General features: G+C 38.7%; 1 protein-coding gene across 4 annotated transcripts in view; it reads left to right on the forward strand.

Moving 5' to 3' along the window:
- Nucleotides 1–20681, forward strand: part of Cdkl5 (cyclin-dependent kinase-like 5) — a 223980-nt gene that overhangs the window by 121452 nt on the left and 81847 nt on the right. For all 4 annotated transcript variants that reach the window (NM_001421533.1, XM_087598823.1, XM_087598824.1 and 1 more), the window contains exons 5-9: nucleotides 4622–4758; nucleotides 9506–9626; nucleotides 11673–11732; nucleotides 14294–14384; nucleotides 18362–18551. In NM_001421533.1, coding sequence (NP_001408462.1) covers nucleotides 4622–4758; nucleotides 9506–9626; nucleotides 11673–11732; nucleotides 14294–14384; nucleotides 18362–18551 — 599 coding nt within the window. The remainder of the gene's footprint in view (nucleotides 1–4621; nucleotides 4759–9505; nucleotides 9627–11672; nucleotides 11733–14293; nucleotides 14385–18361; nucleotides 18552–20681) is intronic.

The following is a 20681-nucleotide window of genomic DNA, read 5'->3' on the forward strand; positions in this document are numbered from 1 at the left end:
TCTGCCCTCCCTCTCTTTCTTTCCCTCTCCCTCCTTCTTCCCTCCTCTCTATATTTTGAAAAAAAATGATCTTACTGTGTAGTGTAGGCTAGCCCCAAACTTAGTTTAGCCAAAGATGGCTTTGAACTTGTAGCAGTCCTCCTGCCTCAGCCTTTTAAGTGCTAGGATTATAGCTGTGAATCATTGTTTTTGGCTTTCTTCAGCAGTGTCTAAGAATGAGATTGGTTAGCATGGTCATAAACAAGTGTAGAAACATTGACTTTTAGAAGTAGAAGAGGCCTTTGGAATAAACCAATATAACTTCAGTCAGTCCCCGGTTTATAGGTGAGGATCTGGTATGTGTTTAACTGTGACTAAAATGCAGGCCCAGGACCTTCACTGACAAGAGCCCTATTATGCTCTTTGGCTGTGTGGTGTTAGCAACAAGCCAGATAGCTGAATCTGATATGTTACAAACATCAATGTAGGTGTTGGGACTCACTCTCCAACCTCACTCTAATATACCATACCACCTAAGTCCCTCTGTTCAACCTAGAATGTGAGGTTGAATGTGACTCTGAGTACATGACCCCTGAGAAAATTAGCTATCCTTTATAGCTGTTGATTATTTATGAACTGGAGAAATGAACACAGGTAGTACACAAGGGTTATCTTAACTAGTGGTGGTTTGGGAAGGGGTGAGTGGAGGATGCTTGTTTTCTGCAGTGCACTATGACTTCCAGTGCTTCGTTGCTTTGTTGGGGAATGTGCATTACTCTTCTCCATCTTCTCATCCTTTCCTTCCTTACATTTCACCATCCAGTATAGGGTAGGCTAGCAACCTCAAAATACAGAAACAAAATTAGGATGTTCCAAGTAATGATAAGTACTTACTGTGCTGCCACTCTGGGAATTAAACACTTCACTTCTTGCCTGTTCCCAGTCATTACAGTCTTAATGCTCAGCTGATTACTTATGGCTGGCACAAAGAGCCTCGTTTTCTTAAAAGGCAGCTCAGATGAGGTGGTGTTGGCACCTACACCCGAAGTGATGTTATTGTGTGTCCCTCAAATCCCCACCCTTCCGTGTGTGCGTGTGTGTGTGTGTGTGTGTGTGTGTGTGTGTGTGTGTGTGTGTCTGCGTGTGTTCCTGAGAATTGAACCTAGGACTTGCACTTGCTCAGAAAGTATTATCCCAGGCCCTCTTTTTACTTTTTTGTTTAAAGACAGTGTTTCAGGACATTGTCCTGGCTGGCCTTGAATTTGGAATCTTCCTGGTACAGCCTCCCAAGTAGCCATCAACCTGCTTCGCTGTGTGCTTCTTTTTAAAGAATTACTTCTCTTCTTCCTTTCTTTATAAATATTTAGAATATAGCCATTATGTTTTCATAACTCCACTGTTAGGTGGAGCTAGTATTTAGGAAGGATATATTTTATCAGCTACTAAAATTCAGTGAGGCTTAAGTTTATAATCAGAAAGACTTTGGCTGGATAGACAGCTAGGGCTCAGCTGTTAAAGTCTAGACTTAAAACCAGAAAGACGTCAATGGCAGAAAAAAAGTCACAGATTATTAGCTTTATTTACTGATGAAAAGTTTATAATCAGAACTACCTTAATGAAAAAAATCATAAATTTTTAGGTTTATTTACCCATGAAAATGCAAATGCCTTGCTCAGAGTTGCATGTTGCTGAATACATTTCTTAAAAGGCAGAATCCAAGGTCTAGATCTCCACAGTTTTAGTCCAGTGTTCCTTCCGTCATTGCTATTTTGACTACATACCAAGGCCACTTTATCTATTAGCACAATGAAGTTGATAATAATACACACCACTGTCTTTGCTTGCTTTTGAAATCCAAGTGTACGCAAGCATTTGATTAGAGGGAACACCAGCTGTATCTCCTTAGTAACTTTGTGCTCGGCTCCAGTGTAGGTTATTGGGCCTCTGAAGAATTTTGTATGTAGATATACACACTGTTGACCGTAAGCACGATTAGTTTTCTGGATTCCCCATTTTTCATATTCCACAAACATTCAGGGTCAGAGATGAGTAAGGGGAAATAAATTCTGTTTTCTACATTGCCTTATAACAAGCCCTTTCAAAGTTTTCGAAAGAAAAATTCAAAGTACTCCACTCAGAATTGAGAAGACAGAGTGCCTATGTTGTTGGCCACCTCTTACCTGCTTCCCACATCTGAAGTTGGGGAGAGCAGGCATATATGTACAAAGATCTCTTCCTGGGCCCAGCTCAAGCATTCGTTACAGGACCTTGTGATTATTCCCAGTTCTGCAAAGTCGAATGTATAATGGACAAAAGAGCTTAAGCGGTAAGCAGCCTCAATCAAAACGCAAAAGTCCAAAGTGTGAAATGTATCTAAATTCACAACTTGTTGAGTGCTTTCTGATTCTATAACCAGGAAATTTCATACTTGACCTTATGTAATATGTTGGAGTCAAAACATAAGCTCATTGAATAGATTGAATAAAGTTTCTTCCATGATATGTTCTGTGAGAAGAAAGCCCTGTATGTTATGATAAGGAATTGGATGGGACCTTATTTTAAGGTCTGGAAAGCCCCCTTGAGGAATGAAAGTTTACAACAAAACAAGAAAAACCTGAAAGAATTAGTGCTGTCAAGAGCCAGGGTAGAAGACGGAACGTACTGGACTCAAGAGAGGTGGAAAGGCCCTGTGCTGACAGGGCTTAGAACTGTTTTTGCAACTACAAGATTAAGATAAGGGACATGAAATTGGCATGCTGATATGGGACCACTGTAGTACTCAACAGCAGTGAAGACTACTGCCACCAACAGCTAGCCCTTCACCCCTTTACAATTCTCTCAGGACGTCCTGAAGTCGCACCTCACCCATCCTCTCTGGCATGTGGAATTCACTGGCCAGGTCTTTCCCCTCACACAGGCGTGGGTCACTGCTTCTGCTACTGTTGCCCTTGTGCATTTCTGCACAGGTACATCCACATCTTTACTAACATGTGTTCCAGCAACCTCCAACAGTTTTTTGGTGGAAGAGTGCCTGGTTCATGTAACCAAGTCACAAAGAAGCATTGATTTTGTTTCCTGGTTGTCATAGATCCACAAGTTCCACAAAGACCTGTTTCTACCAACCTCTTTAAACACATTTTGGAAGGGGGCTGAATGTGTGGGCTGGACAGAAAGTCGGCTAATAAGCAATCCTTATTCTGCATTTAGAATCTTTCCCTTCCCTCAGCACAAACCCCAGTCATCTTTTTCCCTTTTGGGGGCCTTTGGTAGAAAGCATATTTTCTTCAAAGCCTTAGGTATTCTTGTCTTTGTCCAAGAACTTCCAGTTTCTTTCTCATCAGACTTAAAGACATGCCTGTAATTGAGGTCCCTGCAACATAATCTCAACAAGCCTGGATTCTGGCCCCTAACCAAAGCCTGAGGCCAAATGTGTTTTAGAATTCATCATTTTGAAGTTTTAGAATGGAAATATGGCACTCTACATAGCACTCTGTAATCAAGGCATATTTCTATAGCCTAGACTATGAATATTCATATTAAGTGGGTTAAACAAAGAACATAAATAGTCTCATATCAATTCCGTGTTCCCTCTGAATGAATTTGTCACAAACTTAGAAGGGGTTTAGTTTTTCAACTAGGGATTTGGGAATTATGAACCTGCATTCTTGAGCATACATATTAAAAACACGCTACTCAGATTTTCTCAGTTACCTCTTAAGCTATCATAAGTAGACATTTAAAGTGAAATCCTAGCTTCTTGCCGGCCTGCCTATTAATCCATTACCATTAATGTAGCTTCTGTCTTGTGTCCCTGCCCGTGGAGGATGTCACAAGTGAAATTGATGGTATGGAAGGGCAGATGCTTTTACAGCATAAGATCTCCATCCCAGAACAGCTATACCATCTGTGATGGACAGATGGACATGCCATGGGAAGGCAGCAGGAACCCACAGCAGCTTCTGTTCAGAGGAATAAGATGCTCTTAAGAATTTCCTATGAGTTGGCCATGAACTGCATCGGGAAGACCTAGTGCACAACCTGTGCTCACCGCAGTGATCTGCAAGCAAACCTGAAGAATGAAGTACTCTTTGAAGACAAAACTTGAAGTTAACCTTAGGACATGAACTGCTACACATACTGGACACAAAGCCTCCTCCACACATTGATGGGGTTGGTTCTCATAACTCTCTTAAATATTTTCTTCCCCAACACAGAATGGTAGAGCCAAAATGATGGTGAATTCCTTTGCTATGTCTGTAAATCTATAGTTTGATACAACAAAAATAAAATGAAATGCAAGCAAAAAAAATGGGTTTGATGTAGTCAAGGAAACCTTTCTGTTGTTTGATTTGTTTTGGGCTCTTTGGTACCTTATAGCACAGGCTGACCTGGACCTTACCATCCCCCAGCCTCAACCTCCTGAGTGCTGGGATTACTATAGGTCTGTACTACCAGATTCGACTAAGCCTTTTCTTTAAGTTTTTTTGTCTGCTTGTTTTCTTTCTCTCACCATGAAAATGTGTTAATATTCTTCTGTCTGTAGACCTCTTAAGTAGATGTTGTCAGTGGTCTTAAAATTCTTTGAACGGAACTTTTGAAAGCTTTCTTTCATTTTCCCTCTTCACCGTTGCCTGTGTTCTAGAAAATGAAGAAGTCAAGGAGACGACTTTACGAGAGCTTAAAATGCTTCGCACTCTCAAGCAGGAAAACATTGTGGAGCTGAAGGAAGCTTTTCGTCGGAGAGGAAAACTATACCTGGTGTTTGAATATGTTGAGAAAGTAAGTTATGAATAGCCAATAGGCAGCCTCACCTTATTTTTCTGATGTTTCTGACATGATTGAAGAATGTAGTGTTAGTATGCCCTATCAATGTACTCATAATCTGAGGGTATGAAAATACCTTCCACAGTCATTAGATATCCTGAAATAGATTTCGGGATTTTTGTACAAGTTCGATGCATTCAGATGCTCTTGTTTAAACAGCATAGTGGTATGGCTTCTGAAGTCTTAGAATCTATGTACAAGTGGTTTTTTAGATTATTTTTATTTCAATTAAACGTGAACAAAATCTCTGTGGGAGAAATAGGTGAATGGATAGCATGATAACGGATGGTAGAGGTACCATCAGTCCTGGCAAGCAGCAGCTGGGTCCTTCCATCAGACCTAGGATGATGAATGAATAATAAAGCAGAAGCAGTCTTTCAAGAACTGCCAGCATTCTAGCTTTCTTCAGGGGATTCTAAGGTGAGGCCTGAAGCTGTTGTGTTGTGACGTAGGGGCAAAAGGTTAACTGACTCAGGATTCCTTAAAGAACAGCTGACTTGGAGCAGCTGGTTTTAGTTGCTTACGTAAAGAGAAGCTGGAACCAGAGGAGCTTTTGGAAGGTTTTGTTGCTGTGTGAATAGGTGGCTTCTGATGTGCCCATGGGCAACACAAATTAAACTGGAGAGTCTTCTCTTTGCTGTAGGTCAATCCCCTGTTATTTATTATGACATACAACACAGAAAACAAAACAAAACAAAGAAAACCGATGGTTTTAAGAAGACTGACTGGTCATATGACTTTGACTTCACCATTTATACAGTATTTTTTAAATTAACAGCACAAAATAATGCTTACTAATACAATTTAAAATATGCAAGACTCTTATTCTATTTCTAATATATCTTTATTAAAAATATTTTTATAAAATGTTCTAGTCATGAGTGTTTCCTCTCCTGACTCCTCCCAGCTCCTCCCCACCTCCCTATCCACCCAACTCCATGACTTTTCTCCCTCTCTTTAAAAAACAACCAGTCAAACACTAACAGGAACAATAGAATTTTAAAAAGAAGGAATGTGCACATACACACAATATACAAAAACAAGACCCATAAAAATATAAAATCGGAAACCATAATTTACAAGCAAAAGACCAGTAAGACAAAAAATGTGGCCAAAGCAATATAGGGCAAAAATCCCATTGAGTTTGTTGGTGTTGGCAATCTACTGCTGGGCCTGGGGCTTCCCCTTAACGTGTTTAACATAGCCAGTAAAGATTCTGTCATTTTAAATCAGTTATTATATGCTACTTCTCCAAAATCTGTTTTTGTGTGTTAGTTTTGGTATTTTCCTATCAAAGCAAAATTTTAAAAAGTCATCGTATTAAGAAAATATTGCTGTAATAGGATTATAGAAAGAAATCAGATTATGTTTATTTTTCTAGTTATCACAAATAATGTGTGCAGTTTTCAGCTTTCACTAGCAATGAAATTTGTCCCATGTAGTATTTCACTCGATCTTTTTGATTTCCGTTGTCTTCGTGATGGTGGTTTGTGATAAATAACACTTTAGTATATCTCAAACACAGCTATCTCCTCTGTGTATTCGTGTTCTGTGGGAGAAACAATTTGACATGCCTGAGATCTTTCTGCTCACAAATGACAGTGCTGCAGCCCGTATTACAGTCTTCTGATACTGAGGCCTGGGCTCCTTTCTCTGCCCCTGTGATTCTTGAATGGAAGTTAACTATTGCACATGTCCACCAGTGGCAGTGCCTGGCAGTCTCTTTTAAAACAAAACAGTGAGTCTCAGGAATATAAGGAGAAAGATGCTCAAACAAGATGGGTAGTTGTTAACTGAGACTCACAATTGCCATGCCTTAAACAAAATAGGAATTTCTTTCTTCCTCACAAACGTATATAACTGGAGCTAGCACAGGACTGAAAGGTAGATCTCTGCTCCCTTGTCTGTAGTGTCAACCCAAGCTGTCACATCCAGTTAGCTAGTATTTAGTGACATGGTCACACTTGGCTGCAAGGCAGAGAAGAAAAGTACCTGTCATTCTGAGTATTTAAATCTCTGGTTGAAAATTGTATTCCCTACAGAGTAAGGCAAAGTGACTGTGGAGGGGAATTGTATCTCTGCCACTTAGGAACATTGAGTAGAACGTGAACTGAGAGAGCACCATCTTTTCTGTACTATTCAGCCCTTCTATGCCTCTGTGTTCTTGGCATCTCCTACATATCTGTTAATTGAAAAAAGCACAATTAGCATATGAGGTTTTTTTTAAAAGCTGAAAACATTCTTTTGACATTTCAACCGAAACCATAAATATACATCGCATCCTCTATAGAGATTGGCTGAGGTGTTTTGCATATGGATCTTCTGATTAAAGCTCCTATTGGTCTTTGTTGCGTACCACATTCCCCTTAAATGCATCTTTAAAAGGAAGCGAAGGCTCCAGACACGAGAGAGCAGGCTCCGTGCAAAACCTGTCAGTATTTAAGCTTATCAGTGGCAGCACCTGTTCCTTCCCAGTGCTTTATGCATGTCTCTCACCGTTGACATGCATTTTGTGGCTCTCTTTTGTTGTGCATTTCCAAACTATTAAACACGATTTACATGTGCACAGCAACTCTCTTTTTAAAGAAACCTTATTTCACTGGTTGATAATGATATTTAATTATATTGATTGTTGGGAAGCCTTCGCAACTTCTATGGGGGTTTTATCTAGGAACGTTTCTCATATTAGACGAAGCTGAGCAGCGTAAAACTGTTGGCAGCTGGAGTTGGAAGCCAGTGGTAGGATGCTTCCCCGGCAGTGCAAACCTAAAACAACAAATAACAACAAGCCTCATAAGGGTAACATAAATGGATTGCGCCTCAGTTCTTTAAAAGAGAAAATGGCACAGCACAAGAAGTGGCTAGTGCAGCCTCCATATCTGCGCTCAGTGAGGACAGCGGCCATGGTTTAGATGGCAGGTGTGCAGCAGGACTCTAGATTCTTCAGTGGACATGGAGATTTCTTAAACAACAACAACAAAAATCCCATGTGTCCCGGTTTCATTCATGTTGCTGCGACAACATCTCCTGAGAAAAAGCAACTTAGAGGACCAAGAGGGTTATTTTAGCTTGCAAGTCTAGGTTATACACTGTCAGTGCAGCAACTAGTCTTATCATGTCCGCAGTCTGGAACGGAGAGAAACGAATGCGTGCATGCTAAGTGCTCAGCTAGCCCTCTGCTTTTTGTACAGGTCAGAGCCCCAAACCCAGAAATAGTGCCACACGCTTTCCAGCTAGGTCTTTCTTCCACATCAATGAAGGCCGCCATGACTATCCTGCACAGACCTGCTCACAGGCCAACCAGATCTAGGCAACCCCTCACTGAGACTCCTTTCCCATTATGTCAACTTGACAATTAAAATTTAACTATTACAGCATGTAAACAATTTCTACTGCTTCATCAAATGCATCGCTAACGGCTCTTTTGTTCCTTTTTTGATGGAGTAGCAAGGGTCGGTAGGCTCAAAGATTCCATTGCCTTGATTCATGTTAATGTTCCAGCAATTTGGCCATTGTTGCTGTGCACCATTGGTGTAAATGCCAGTAGTGAGAAAGGCAAATAGCTGAGCATCGTGCTGAAGGCGGTGTGACCTCTTGAGGCTATGAGCAGCATCTGAGCCTCTGTTTATCCCCAGGTTACAAACCTTCAAACAATTAGCTAAGGTTGTACTGTGAGCCTTACTGATTGGGCTTTGAAAAAGAGGTGGAAAATCTTTGGTTAATGTGGTAATGCAAGTGAGACTGACTAAGGGACTAGCTCAGCATTTCTTTTAAATATATCTGTCTGTGTCTGTCTGTCTGTCTGTCTGTCTGTCTATCTGTCTATATCTCCATGCACATCTGAAGACGTACTTGGATCCCATTATAGATGATTGCGAGGCACATGTAGGTGCTGGGTATTAAACTCAGGACCTCTGGAAGAACAGGCAGTAACTGCGCAGCCATCTCTTGAGCCCCTTAGCATGCCTGTTGATTTTGTAGACGGGGTCTCACTATGTAATGTCTTCTAATGCCGGAATGACAGAACTGCATCATGGTGCTCGACTTACCTGCATGACTTTGTACAAAAGTAGTCTCTGACTCCAGATGAACTCCTTTGGATTGTTAAAGATTTGTCTGTTTCTTTGAAACTATTTTCTTCTTTAATTTCTTGTGTGTGTGTGTGTGTGTGTGTGTGTGTGTGTGTGTGTGTGTGTGTGTGTTGCCCAGTGCACATGTAGCAGTCAGAGGAAACTTTTGTTGAGTTATTACCTTACTACCTTCCACCTTCACAGGAGTTTCAGGCTCGCTCTCCTGTTGTGAGGTCTGCATCATTAGGCAGCCAGTACCTCTACCTGCTGAGCTAGCTCACTGACCCTCAATATTTTTCTAGCCTGTTTTAATGTTTATACCAAATGTAGAAATTAACCATAAAGAAACCTCTGTTCTTCCCTCCTCTCCTCTCCCTGTCTTCCCTCTCGCCCTCCTTCTCAGTATTAGACGCAGCCATAAGGAGTAATAAAAACGTAATTTCTCATAAAGTAAAACTTTTCTTTAATACACTCTCCCGATCTACCATAAGCTAAGTTGTAGATTAAATTCAGAACATGAAGAATGCAGGCTGTATATTGGATGAGTCATTATCTAAGGTGCTAAAGATTAGTAGTACATAATTTATGGGCTTGCCACATTTTGAAGATGAATGGCTTTGTGTTGCTTCCAGAATATGCTTGAATTGCTGGAAGAGATGCCAAACGGAGTTCCACCTGAAAAGGTTAAAAGCTATATCTACCAACTAATCAAAGCCATCCACTGGTGCCACAAGAACGACATTGTCCACAGAGGTCAGTATAGACTGTTGAAATGGGAAAAAACTAAATCATTTGGCTAAAATTAAAGATTTGCCGCTTTAAGAATATGCCTATCTAAGTTAAGCATATCTTGAAAGTAAAAGATCTAAGAAGCCCTTTGCTCTTCAGGTCTCCTATCGCCAACAAAGGGCAGCATGCGAGTTTATTTGGCAATGGTGGTGACATCTCTATTTGTACAACCAAGTCTTCTATAAACTGTAGCGATAACTAGTGAGTTAGTAGATGCACATTTTGAAGTTTATTCTGGGTGGAATGGAGTAGCAAAAGGACAGTTTCCATAGCCTTTGAGTCTTAAAGAGAGACTAGGGAATGTGAACCAACTCAAAACCAGGCTTTATAATGGTCTTAAGTCTAGTGTATATCTTTACCTCCTGAATTTTGCTGTTTGTTGGTGAAAAGGGGACCTTTCCTGTAGGTCAAAGGAGGGATAATTAGCCTTGCATGGGTCATGACTATACTTCTCTAAATATAGTACTCTTTCTTGGGGGGACCACAAAGTCAGTAGTTTCAGCAATAAGGAAAATTATTTGCTCTGTGTCATTTTGACTCTGGTATTTGTTTTCTAATAAGCTTACTTACACTATGAAGTTTTACAGCACTGGGATGCAATTTGATACAATAATAAAGCTAAAATTTTTATCAGAAAATATTGGTGTATCTACTTCTTGTCTAAATTATCTTTGTACTGTGATACTGGTGCAGTGCTGATGATTGTTATTATTATTACTACTATTATCATCATATTAAATTTATCTGTACAAATGTACAAGGATGATCACCGTTAAACTAGTCTTACTTTTAAGAATACCTGAGAGGTATTATGAAGATTTTGAACTTCTACTATTTGACGCTCATAGTTACCATGTTATCAAGATAGTAGATATCATAGATAAATTCCCAGGTTAACTGGCTACTTAGTGTCTAAGGTGATGGCTCTAAAAGTAGCCCATGTTGCACTTTAGCATGTTAATGAGGAGCCGAGTTAGATGAATTTCCACTATGAGACTGTGCTTTGATTAAATGTATAGCTGATTAATGGTAGGAAATAACGATTCTAGGCTGGGGCTGCAAATGGTAGAGTCCTTGTCTAGCATGTGTAAGACCTTTGGTTCAGTCTACCTGATTAGAAAACATACTTCTGTGATTGGGAGATCTGTGCATTCCACTGTACTCTCCTCACTTTCCCCTACACCTTATAGTTAGCAGCTTTGGTACTCTAAAATAAAGTTGTAATTGTACTCTCAGCATTTGGGAGCTAGGGATAGGAGGATTGGGAATTCAGGGCCACTTTGACTACATAGGAGTTGGGGGCAGTCTCAGATATATGAGACCCCATCTCAACAAATACAATTGAAAGATGCCTCTCAGTGGAATAGCTCAACTTCATATTTTGCAAATTTCTGCTCCTCAATTCCTATCACATCTTTACATGATCTATTAGAAAAAAATGGAAATCTCAATTGGCTCATTAGCATAACCTCAATATTAAATGTTGTTTTAATTATGAACTACATGGAAAAGCTAAATTATGTGGATATGGGAATTATACAGAGCAACTTTTATTTTTATAAAAAATACAATATTTATATTATGCTATTTAACTACTGGTATGTATATTTTGAAGATAGCATATAGATATAAAATTTGAGGTTTAGTCTCCAAAATTTTGTATTGTCAATGTTTTCTGTAGCAAAAATAATTCCTTGAAATATATTAATCTAAATTTAATCATTTAAAAATTCCTCAACAAGTTGTAGGTTATAGCTTTAGCAGAGAAAGGGAGAGCAAGGTTTTGAGTCTTAGGGCTCTTCTTGGTAATTGTGGTCTGCATGTCTCTTAACAAGAAATGAATTGAAAGTTTTATGTAGCAGCATCGCACGTCTCGCTCTTCTGTACAGTGCAGTTTTCTAGGCAAGCCTACTCAAATGATTTTACCCAGAAGCCATTGTAATGCTACACGTGTCAATCAGCAGAACACCGAACATTCTTACTTACTGTTTCTTGATCTTGGTATTCTAGATATAAAGCCTGAAAATCTCTTAATCAGCCACAATGATGTCCTGAAACTGTGTGACTTTGGTGAGTTAAAAAGAAATTGAGAGTATTAATTTAACATAACACATGGGTATCTTTTAAGGGTATAGTAAAAGTAATTTTATGTTTCCATTTAAATTAACAGAAGGTCATTCAGTTGAGTCATATGCTACCAGGTGATGGCTGAGATAGCTTTGCTTCCTCGTTGTTGGTTGTTGAATGGTATATTGTCTACAACTTTAACAAATTATTCAGTTATTTGTCTAATGGAAAGTAGTTTGAAGCAGATACTTGCTTTTTGTGTAAGAGTAATGTACCACCCCAGTGAACAGGATTATTGGGAAGAGGGCGGTAATGGGGGGTGAATGGGAAGGGGAACACCCATATAGTAGGGGAGAGGGAGGAGTTAGGAGGCTGATGGACAGGAAACCGGGAAAGGTATAAATAAGAAATACCCAATTTAATAAAAATGGAAAAAAGTAATGTACCAAATTACCTCAGAATTGGAGTTTTCTTTGAGCCATCAATATAGATTCCTGGGTTGAGTAAGATAAAATATTTTAAATATTGATAGAAAATGTCCTACATTTAGTCATAACTACTAGATATATGCCCGTATATATTCACAGTTATATATGGTAGGTATAGAGTGGTTATATCTATAAGGTCAAAGCCATTTTAGAGTACTTCTGTTCTTCTATTTGTTCCTGTTAAATGTTTAATAAATGAAATTGGTAATTGGTATATAATATTCTTATTCCTTGAATATATAGAAAAACTCCTAAGATCATATTCCTAGTGAAAATCTGTATTGTTTCTCATGGAGGTAATATTTTAAATGCTGTTATATATTTTAAATAATTTAGAAAAGTTCTGAAACCTTGAGTTAATAGTGTTTAGGTCATGGCTCAATGAAATATGTTGGAAAGGAGCATTTATGAAATGAAGCAGAACTAGAGAACTATAATCAAATTTTCAGTTATCTTTAGTACTCAACAGTTGATTTAATTATTTAAATTATTTTATTTTAAAATGGAATCTCATATATCCCAGACTGGCCTCTTAATCCCTGTGTAGCTAAGGATGTCCTTACACTTCTGATCCTCCTGAGTGCGGGGATTCTGATCATGTGCCACCACACTCGGTTTATACCTGCATGCTAGGCAGAGACTACCAACCAAGTGTAGTCCCAGCCATCAGCTTTTAAAATTAACCTTTTAACTACTCTGTATGGTAAATATGACAACTCTTTAGAATGTTATTGGAAACTGGAGAGATGGCTCAGTGGTTAAGAGTACTTGTTGCTTTTGCAAAAGACCAAGGTTCGATTTCCAGCACCCACAAGGCAGCTCGGAACTGCCTGTAACTCAGTGTCCCTCACTCCCCTTTTCTGACCCCTGCTGGTTTCCAGGGATCTTTTCTATTTATGAATTCCTGTCTGTAATTATGATTACCTCCCAAAGTGTTGGTAGACTCTGTGTCCTTGGGATTCTTCTTACTATGCCTCCATGACTACATTAAGGTCCAAGGTGACTGAAGATTATAAAGCAAATATAAATACAAAAGAAATGCCTGCGGAATGATTAATATTAAGAGGAAAAGAGTACTGTTTCTCCAGAACTATTTCTTTGGTCAGGAAGTTCTTCCTGGCAGCGCTATATGTGGTGTTCTGTGTCCTGTGGCTCCCATCAAGGACTTCCTAATTAATTGCCTTCTCTGGCAGAGAGGCAACTCCTTTGTCTGGCTTGAAGAGCCCCGTTCAGAAGTGCACATTGTTATTCAACAAATGCTTCAGTGAGAAGACTTGATTAGCTGAAGTCAGGGGCTTTGTCTTTTGCTGTTTTTTTTTAATTGTTTCACTTTAAGAAACACAATTTTGAGCTGTAAAGATGTTTCAGTCATTAAAGACCAGGCTCACAACCAAAAAAAAAAAAAATACAAGAAACAGTAATTTCTCACGAAGCTCAATTTTTCCTCCAGTTTTAATGTTTTAGTTCTGTATAACCCCGATGGTGAACCTTTATGACAGTTGGTGAGTTACATGAGTAATTAATTTATCTTACTGCTTCATTTTGTAGTCCTAAACCTTTGGAGAGAGTGAGAGACAAAAATAATGCTAGTGTCTGTAAGATAATTAAGATGCCCCTAAGTTGCTTCTACAACATTAAGGGCTAAGAATAATGTTCAGCCCACTTGCTTCTAGCAGTGCCAACTGTTAATTGTTTACAAAATGACTGGAACTGCTCAGCGGCAGTAAATAGACAAATACAATGTAGGCCTCACATAGCAGACCTAATGCAGGTGTGACTGACTTCTGGCCTGGTGGGTACTTAATTTTACTCCTAAAATGAGCCTATTTGAAAATATGGTCTGAATGCTTCCAACACCACAGGGTGAATTTGAAAACATGGATATCTTTAGCATAAAGATTGGGCTTGTAGCAAATCCATCCTGTGCTTTAACATATAAACACTATTAACTACTTCAAATAAAGATACTCTTAATAAACAGTCCTTTAAATATTAGTCATTGTGTTCTTTTGATATTGTTTTAAAATATAACTACAGATGAAATATTTGGCCAACAGGAAATTGCTATTCTTTCAGGTTTTGCTCGGAATCTCTCAGAAGGAAACAATGCTAATTACACAGAATACGTGGCTACTCGGTGGTACCGATCTCCAGAACTGCTACTTGGGTAAGTTATCTTTCTGAAGTAGAGTGACACTTATTGTTTTTTTCATAATTTCCATTGGGATCACTTAAGGAAAATAGAACTCTGCTTGCTTACATATATTAGTTGCATATTCACTATGAAAGAAAAAAAGACATCTAAGTTCTTGATGCTATGAAACAAGCTTCATTTCATTTATCCCAGTTCTGAGTAACTGTAGCTTGAGTTCAGTGGAGTGTCCTCTCTCAGTGGTAGCTAGTGGGTCAGCAGCTTGATGGAGAGAACTTCAGCTGGTGTCTGATAGACTTTAGTTTTTCTCTGTATGCATGCGTGTATGTTTGGGGGGTTGTGTGTGTATGTGCATATAGAAGCCAGATCATCATTCCTCGGGCATCCAGTCACTTTTTTGAGACAGGGTCTCTCTCTGGCCTGCAATCCATCAGTTAGGCTAGGTGCCCTGGACAGTGAACGCCAGGGAGTCTGATCTCTCTGCCTCTGCAGTGCTGGGATTACATGCCTGACATTTTTCTGTGGATTCTAGAGACTGAATGAATTCAGGTTCTTATTTTTTGTAAGTCATGCATTTTACCAACAGAGCCATTCTCTTAGCCCCTGGCAGACCATCATGAATCCATCAGGCCTTACCTGTCAGTAAGCTAGTTCAAGTTTCCAAAATTGATAGGAGAATTCTATGTATCAGGACGTTTAGCCCTAAAGCAAAGATGCTTTCTAAGGTCCTATTCGTATGACATTTGCCTTAGTGACCAAGGCGTGTCTCATGACCGAACTATAATTCAAAGTATAGAGAAAACAAAATCCTATGCCCTGATAAAGAGAAGTATTAAAGATGAATTACAGGGGGACAGTTTAACATGCTGGCTTATCTATTGGTACATTAAATACATACTTAAGTTTCTGTTCAGCCACTTTGCTAGACACAGGGTAAATACCGAAGCAATTATCAGCTTTCTTCTAAACAGTGTAAATCTTGTTGGATGATAAATGGCTATTCCTATTAAACCTACATTGCTGATTTTTTCAGTGACATTTCTACACTTGCTCACCTCTCCACTTTTACTGTCCTGTCGCTCATCTGTTAATGCGAGAAAATCTTCTGAAGATGTTCTTTTTAAATACATTTTAGCTTTCTAGCCCAAGAAGGAGCCTGAAGTCTGCATCTCCATCATATACTCGGATTAATAATTTTCTCCTTATTCTAGGTTTTTCTCATTTCTACCTATCCTAGGGTGTTCTCATTTTTCACTCATAGTTCCTTCCTTGAAGCCCAACAACAGAACAAAAACATACTCAAATAAACAAATAAAAGTAGTCATGTTGATAAATAATGAAAGCTACACAAATTTGTAAGTTTTACCACATATCACTTATGGAACATGCATGTGTCTGGTAGAATATGACACCTTTTGTGTAATAGCAATGTAAGTTTCAGTCTTATGAATAACACTAGTAGTACCAGTTGAGAGGTTATTGGATGTTAGGTATTCATTTTCTATTGTTTGCCTGCCACAGCCTGATGCAGTTCTTGATTTATTGATAGTCTAGAGTCAATAAAATTATTGGTGTTTAAAAAAATCTTTTTTTTATTAACTTGAGTATTTCTTATATACATTTCGAGTGTTATTCCCTTTCCCGGTTTCCGGGCAAACATCCCCCTCCCCCCTCCCCTTCCTTATGGGTGTTCCCCTCCCAACCCTCCTCTTAAATCAAAAGTTGGCCTTATCCTGCAAAATAAATTATGTTGAGTCAATCATCATTTAAATGGACCAAGCTTTAGATTTCTACACTAATTTGTGTGTGTGTGTGTGTGTGTGTGTGTGTGCGCGCGCGTGCATGCACATGTACATGTGTACCCACATACCACCATGAGTGCATATGGAAAGATCAGAGTTTGACACTGGGTTTCTTCCTCTATTGTTCTCCTTATTTCTTTGAGATAAGGTCTTTTGCCGAACCTGGAGCTCATTTGGTTGGCTAGACTGGCTGGCCAGTGAGCCTTCCAGGATCCTTTTGTCTTTGCTTCCCAGTGCTGGCATTACAAGTATCTACTGCAAGACCCATATTTTCCTGTGGGTGTTGGGGATCCAAACTAATGTTCTCATGCTTACATAGCAAACATGTTACTCACTGAACCGGCTTCTTCTAATTTCTGATCTTGGGTCTAGTGTTGTTCGGTTCTTTATTTCTATCTGCATTTCTCCTGAGTATCTTTGTAGATTCATTGTGCTGTATTATATTTCTCTGAGGGATTTGGAATTTGAATTTACTGGACACTAGTTGCCAATGAAGAAATGAGTAGGAAGTAAATCGTTCTTAGAACTGCAACCAAGAGCTCAAGTATGGTAGAAAGAGTCTTGAAAATGTGTTTTGGTTTTGGTTTTGTTTGTTCTTGAGGTAGGGTTTCACTGCATAACAACTCTGGCTGTCTTAGAACTTACTTTGTAGACCTGGCTGCCCTCTAACTCACAGAGATTGCAGCTTTCAGCCTCTTAAGTGCTGGGATTAAAGGTGTATGCCACCCCCACCCCCTGGCTAAAATATGTTTTTTTTTTCCTATAAAATAGTCCCATGGAGGGTAGTGTGAGAATAACTTTATTATGAGTCTTTAGAGAACATCTGTTCTCTAACAGTACCCATTGGAAAACTGAGGTTGTGTTTAGAAATGTTTGACAGTTGCTAAAAATAGAGCTGAGCACAGCCAACTTGAGCTCATTGTCATGGTCTAGTTTAAGTACCATATTATGTGTGTAACAATTTTACTGAAATTGATATTTGATTTTATATTAAGAGTCTACATGTTTATACATTCCAAGGACTTTGTCCTTGATATCCAAAAATACTTTCAGCTGCATAAAATATTCAAATTAGGTGATAGGATTAAAATAGCTTGTCATGAATGTGTGAGGTTTTTCCATAGGTTTTTTTAATCCAGTACCATAGGACAAGTTTTCTTTATCTCAAATGTTTTAAAAATCAGTATGTTTCATTGCTCAGAAAGCTATCAAAAATGTCTAAATGCACTTTCCATGTGGTTTTAGATTGCTTTTTTGTGGGAAGGAAATAAGATAAATGAAGTACTGAGTTATTGTTGCAGTAACTTATTAACCTAAGTATATTCTGTATGCTAGCAGTGCTTAGTTTAAATTTTTTATTATCATAAAGGCATTCTAGAATTTCATTTGAGATTACGATTATTTTTCATATATTTTATTTCAGTTTCCATTTGAAGGCTTGGATTATTTATTTTTGAAACTGTATATATAGTTTTTGTTTAATAAACTATCATAAATAATTTTGCTCTAGGCTTTAGATACTGAACTCTAAGGCTCTTTAGGGGAGGCTTAGATTTTCATTTTTGGCTTCCATTTGTAGCAGGCTCTCTTTGTAGCAGACTCTGAAGCTCTCTACTGAAAGAGAACTACAAACTCCTAAGAACATTAAAACCTGATTTGAGAGAATGAGCTATCAGAATGCCTCATAGAATGTCCAGTTCTAATTAAGTAACTCAGCTGTTGGAAATTGTGATACTAAACAGTCAGAAGTTAAATAACATTCAGTATTTGTTTAAATTACACAGAGCAATGGCACATTGTACCAGACTAAAACTCAAAAAATGGATATAAATTTTGATTCTTAGCAAGCTAGAAGGATAATTATTTGAGAAAATACATTTCCTGAGAACATTCCTTTCCTTAAGTGAGGTGCTCTCATCCAAAATGTACACTACATTAGGGTTTATTAAAGCCATTCATGTTCAAGATATATACTGATTTCTTTATGAGTGTCGGTTATGGACTTGTGTTCTGAATGTTTGCTTGTATAGCTCTAATTCCTTATTGGCAGTCCTCCTTTTGCTAGCAGCCCTTTTAAATTCCTTAAGTGCATGCATGCTTTAAGTCTTGAGTTGGTCCACCATAAGTTGGGAATTATTAAACCATTTTGTGTCTTCAATTGCTAAGACCATCTTTTCTTTTGCTTTTCAGAGCCCCCTATGGAAAGTCAGTGGACATGTGGTCAGTGGGCTGTATTCTTGGAGAGCTCAGTGATGGACAGCCCTTATTTCCTGGGGAAAGTGAAATTGACCAACTCTTTACTATTCAGAAGGTGCTAGGACCACTTCCGTCTGAGCAGATGAAGCTCTTCTACAGTAATCCTCGTTTCCATGGGCTCCGGGTAAGAGGCTTTGCTAAAATCCAAAATGGAATCCGTCTGGCAGTAGTTATCCTGCTGTTCATTGCACAATGGAATCCTAAGCTATGCAATGCACACTCCTCCCTTCCTGTCACAGCATTTTTAATCCTCACTGCAGTATTTTATTTCTGACTCATATATAGTATTTGTGAAATTTAAAAAATTATCACAATTCTCACATAGGAGCTGCTAATGTCTTTTTTCTTTTTTCTTTTTTTCCCGGAGCTGGGGACCGAACCCAGGGCCTTGCGCTCACTAGGCAAGCGCTCTACCGCTGAGCTAAATCCCCAACCCCTAATGTCTTTTTTCTAATATGTAAAGTTTGATTTTTCAAAGTCATTGTATCATCTACATTATTATATTCCAGACGTTTATCTTATACTCGTTATGCAAAGTATAGAAATGTGTGAGTAGCTGCTGTTTACTGAGGTGACTTGGTTTGCGGTGACTTGAAGGCAGCCATGAATTCTTGCATTCTGCAGATTTAGAGAGGCTGCTACACAGATATTTCTTGCACATTGACAGTGAAACATTAGATCGTTGTAGGAGTCAGAATATAATGAAAAAAAATTGAAATCATAAACTTTGTCCAAATGAGAAACATCAGAGGTACCTCCTCAGAATGGCAAGAAATATATAGAATCCTCTATTTCCATCTACCCACAAAAGCAGCTTTTTAAGTTTTGAGCCAATGTGTCAATTTGTAGTCATTGTAGAAATTATTAAATAATTTCATCATCTCATCTTTTATTTTCTTTTCCAATGCAAATTGTATGATTCTCAAACTATGCTATTATCTTTTTAAATCTATTTTTTATTCTTTGAAAATGTTGTATATGCATACAATGTATTTCAATCATGTCCAACCACCGTTACCTCTATCCAATCCCTCTCATCCCCCTACCTCACATTCCTCTAAGCTTCCTGTCTTCCTTATTTTTATTCCTGTTGTTATTAATAACACTGATTCCAGCTTGTGCTTCCCATGTATGTATGAGTGACCTACCAGCAGCTATGTCCCTAAAGGAAACATTTCTTCCCTCAGCAACCATCAACTAACATGGTATGACAAATTCACAGTGTTATCTTTGACTTTCTGGATCTTAGTTTCCGTTTGAGAGCACTACTGCTCACATGTACATGTGCGACACAGACCAAGCTCCTACTGAGCCCAGTCCACTTGGGAGAAATGAACCCACTGAGGCGCATATAGTTTTTCATTCCTGTCTCTCCTTTCTGCTCTCGCTTCTTCTTCCAAATATGCCTAAGTTACTTCAGACTTGTTTTTCTCCTTTTCTTTTTGCTTCTATTAACCAAACAGTGACCATCGATTCTGTGACAAATAGCATGTGATTCAACAAGTTAATTTTTACAGTTAATGGAACATTTCTCATCCTAGATGCTGAAAATGTGACAACAAACAGAACTTGCTCTTGGTTTAACAGAAAGGCAAATAAATATATTCACAAGTAAAATAAAGGTAGTCATAATTACTGAATTTCTGTTTCACTGACAGTCATTCCATACTCCCTGCCATAGCCTGTGAGGCACTGCATGGCTGGGGCTTGTTTGTTACCTGACCTTTTTTTGTTGTTGTTGTTTTTGTTTTTTTGGTTCTTTTTTTCGGAGCTGGGGACCGAACCCAGGGCCTTGTGCTTCCTAGGTAAGCGCTCTACCGCTGAGCTAAATCCCCAGCCCCACCTGACCTTTTCTCATACCTCTCTCCATATGCCTCCCTCCAGATCCTTACCACACTTGCTTTTTCTTTGGCCTCTATAGGCATCCCAGGGTTTTCATTCTTTCCGAACATAGGACTGATGGTTTCTTCTCCTTGGAGCATTCTTACCTTACATGATCTCTCCTCGTACTGTAATGTCAACCCAAAGAGAATCTCCTCTCTCTGACCATCCTCCATACGGTTACTTCTTTCCCCCATAATACCCTTCTTTGTCCCCATGTTACCACTTAACATAACACTAAGTTATTTCATATATTTGTTTAATTGTTCTTTATCCATGTCAGAGTTTCCTTGACTATCTCATAAGTTTCCAAAGGACAGAAATTGCCAGTGACAGACAGTGCACCTACAACGTTAAACATAAAAACTAATAT

The sequence above is a fragment of the Rattus norvegicus genome, chromosome X (genome assembly GCF_021556685.1).
Source record: "Rattus norvegicus strain SHRSP/BbbUtx chromosome X, alternate assembly SHRSP_T2T, whole genome shotgun sequence".
In the NCBI taxonomy this organism is placed as follows: Eukaryota; Metazoa; Chordata; class Mammalia; order Rodentia; family Muridae; genus Rattus; species Rattus norvegicus.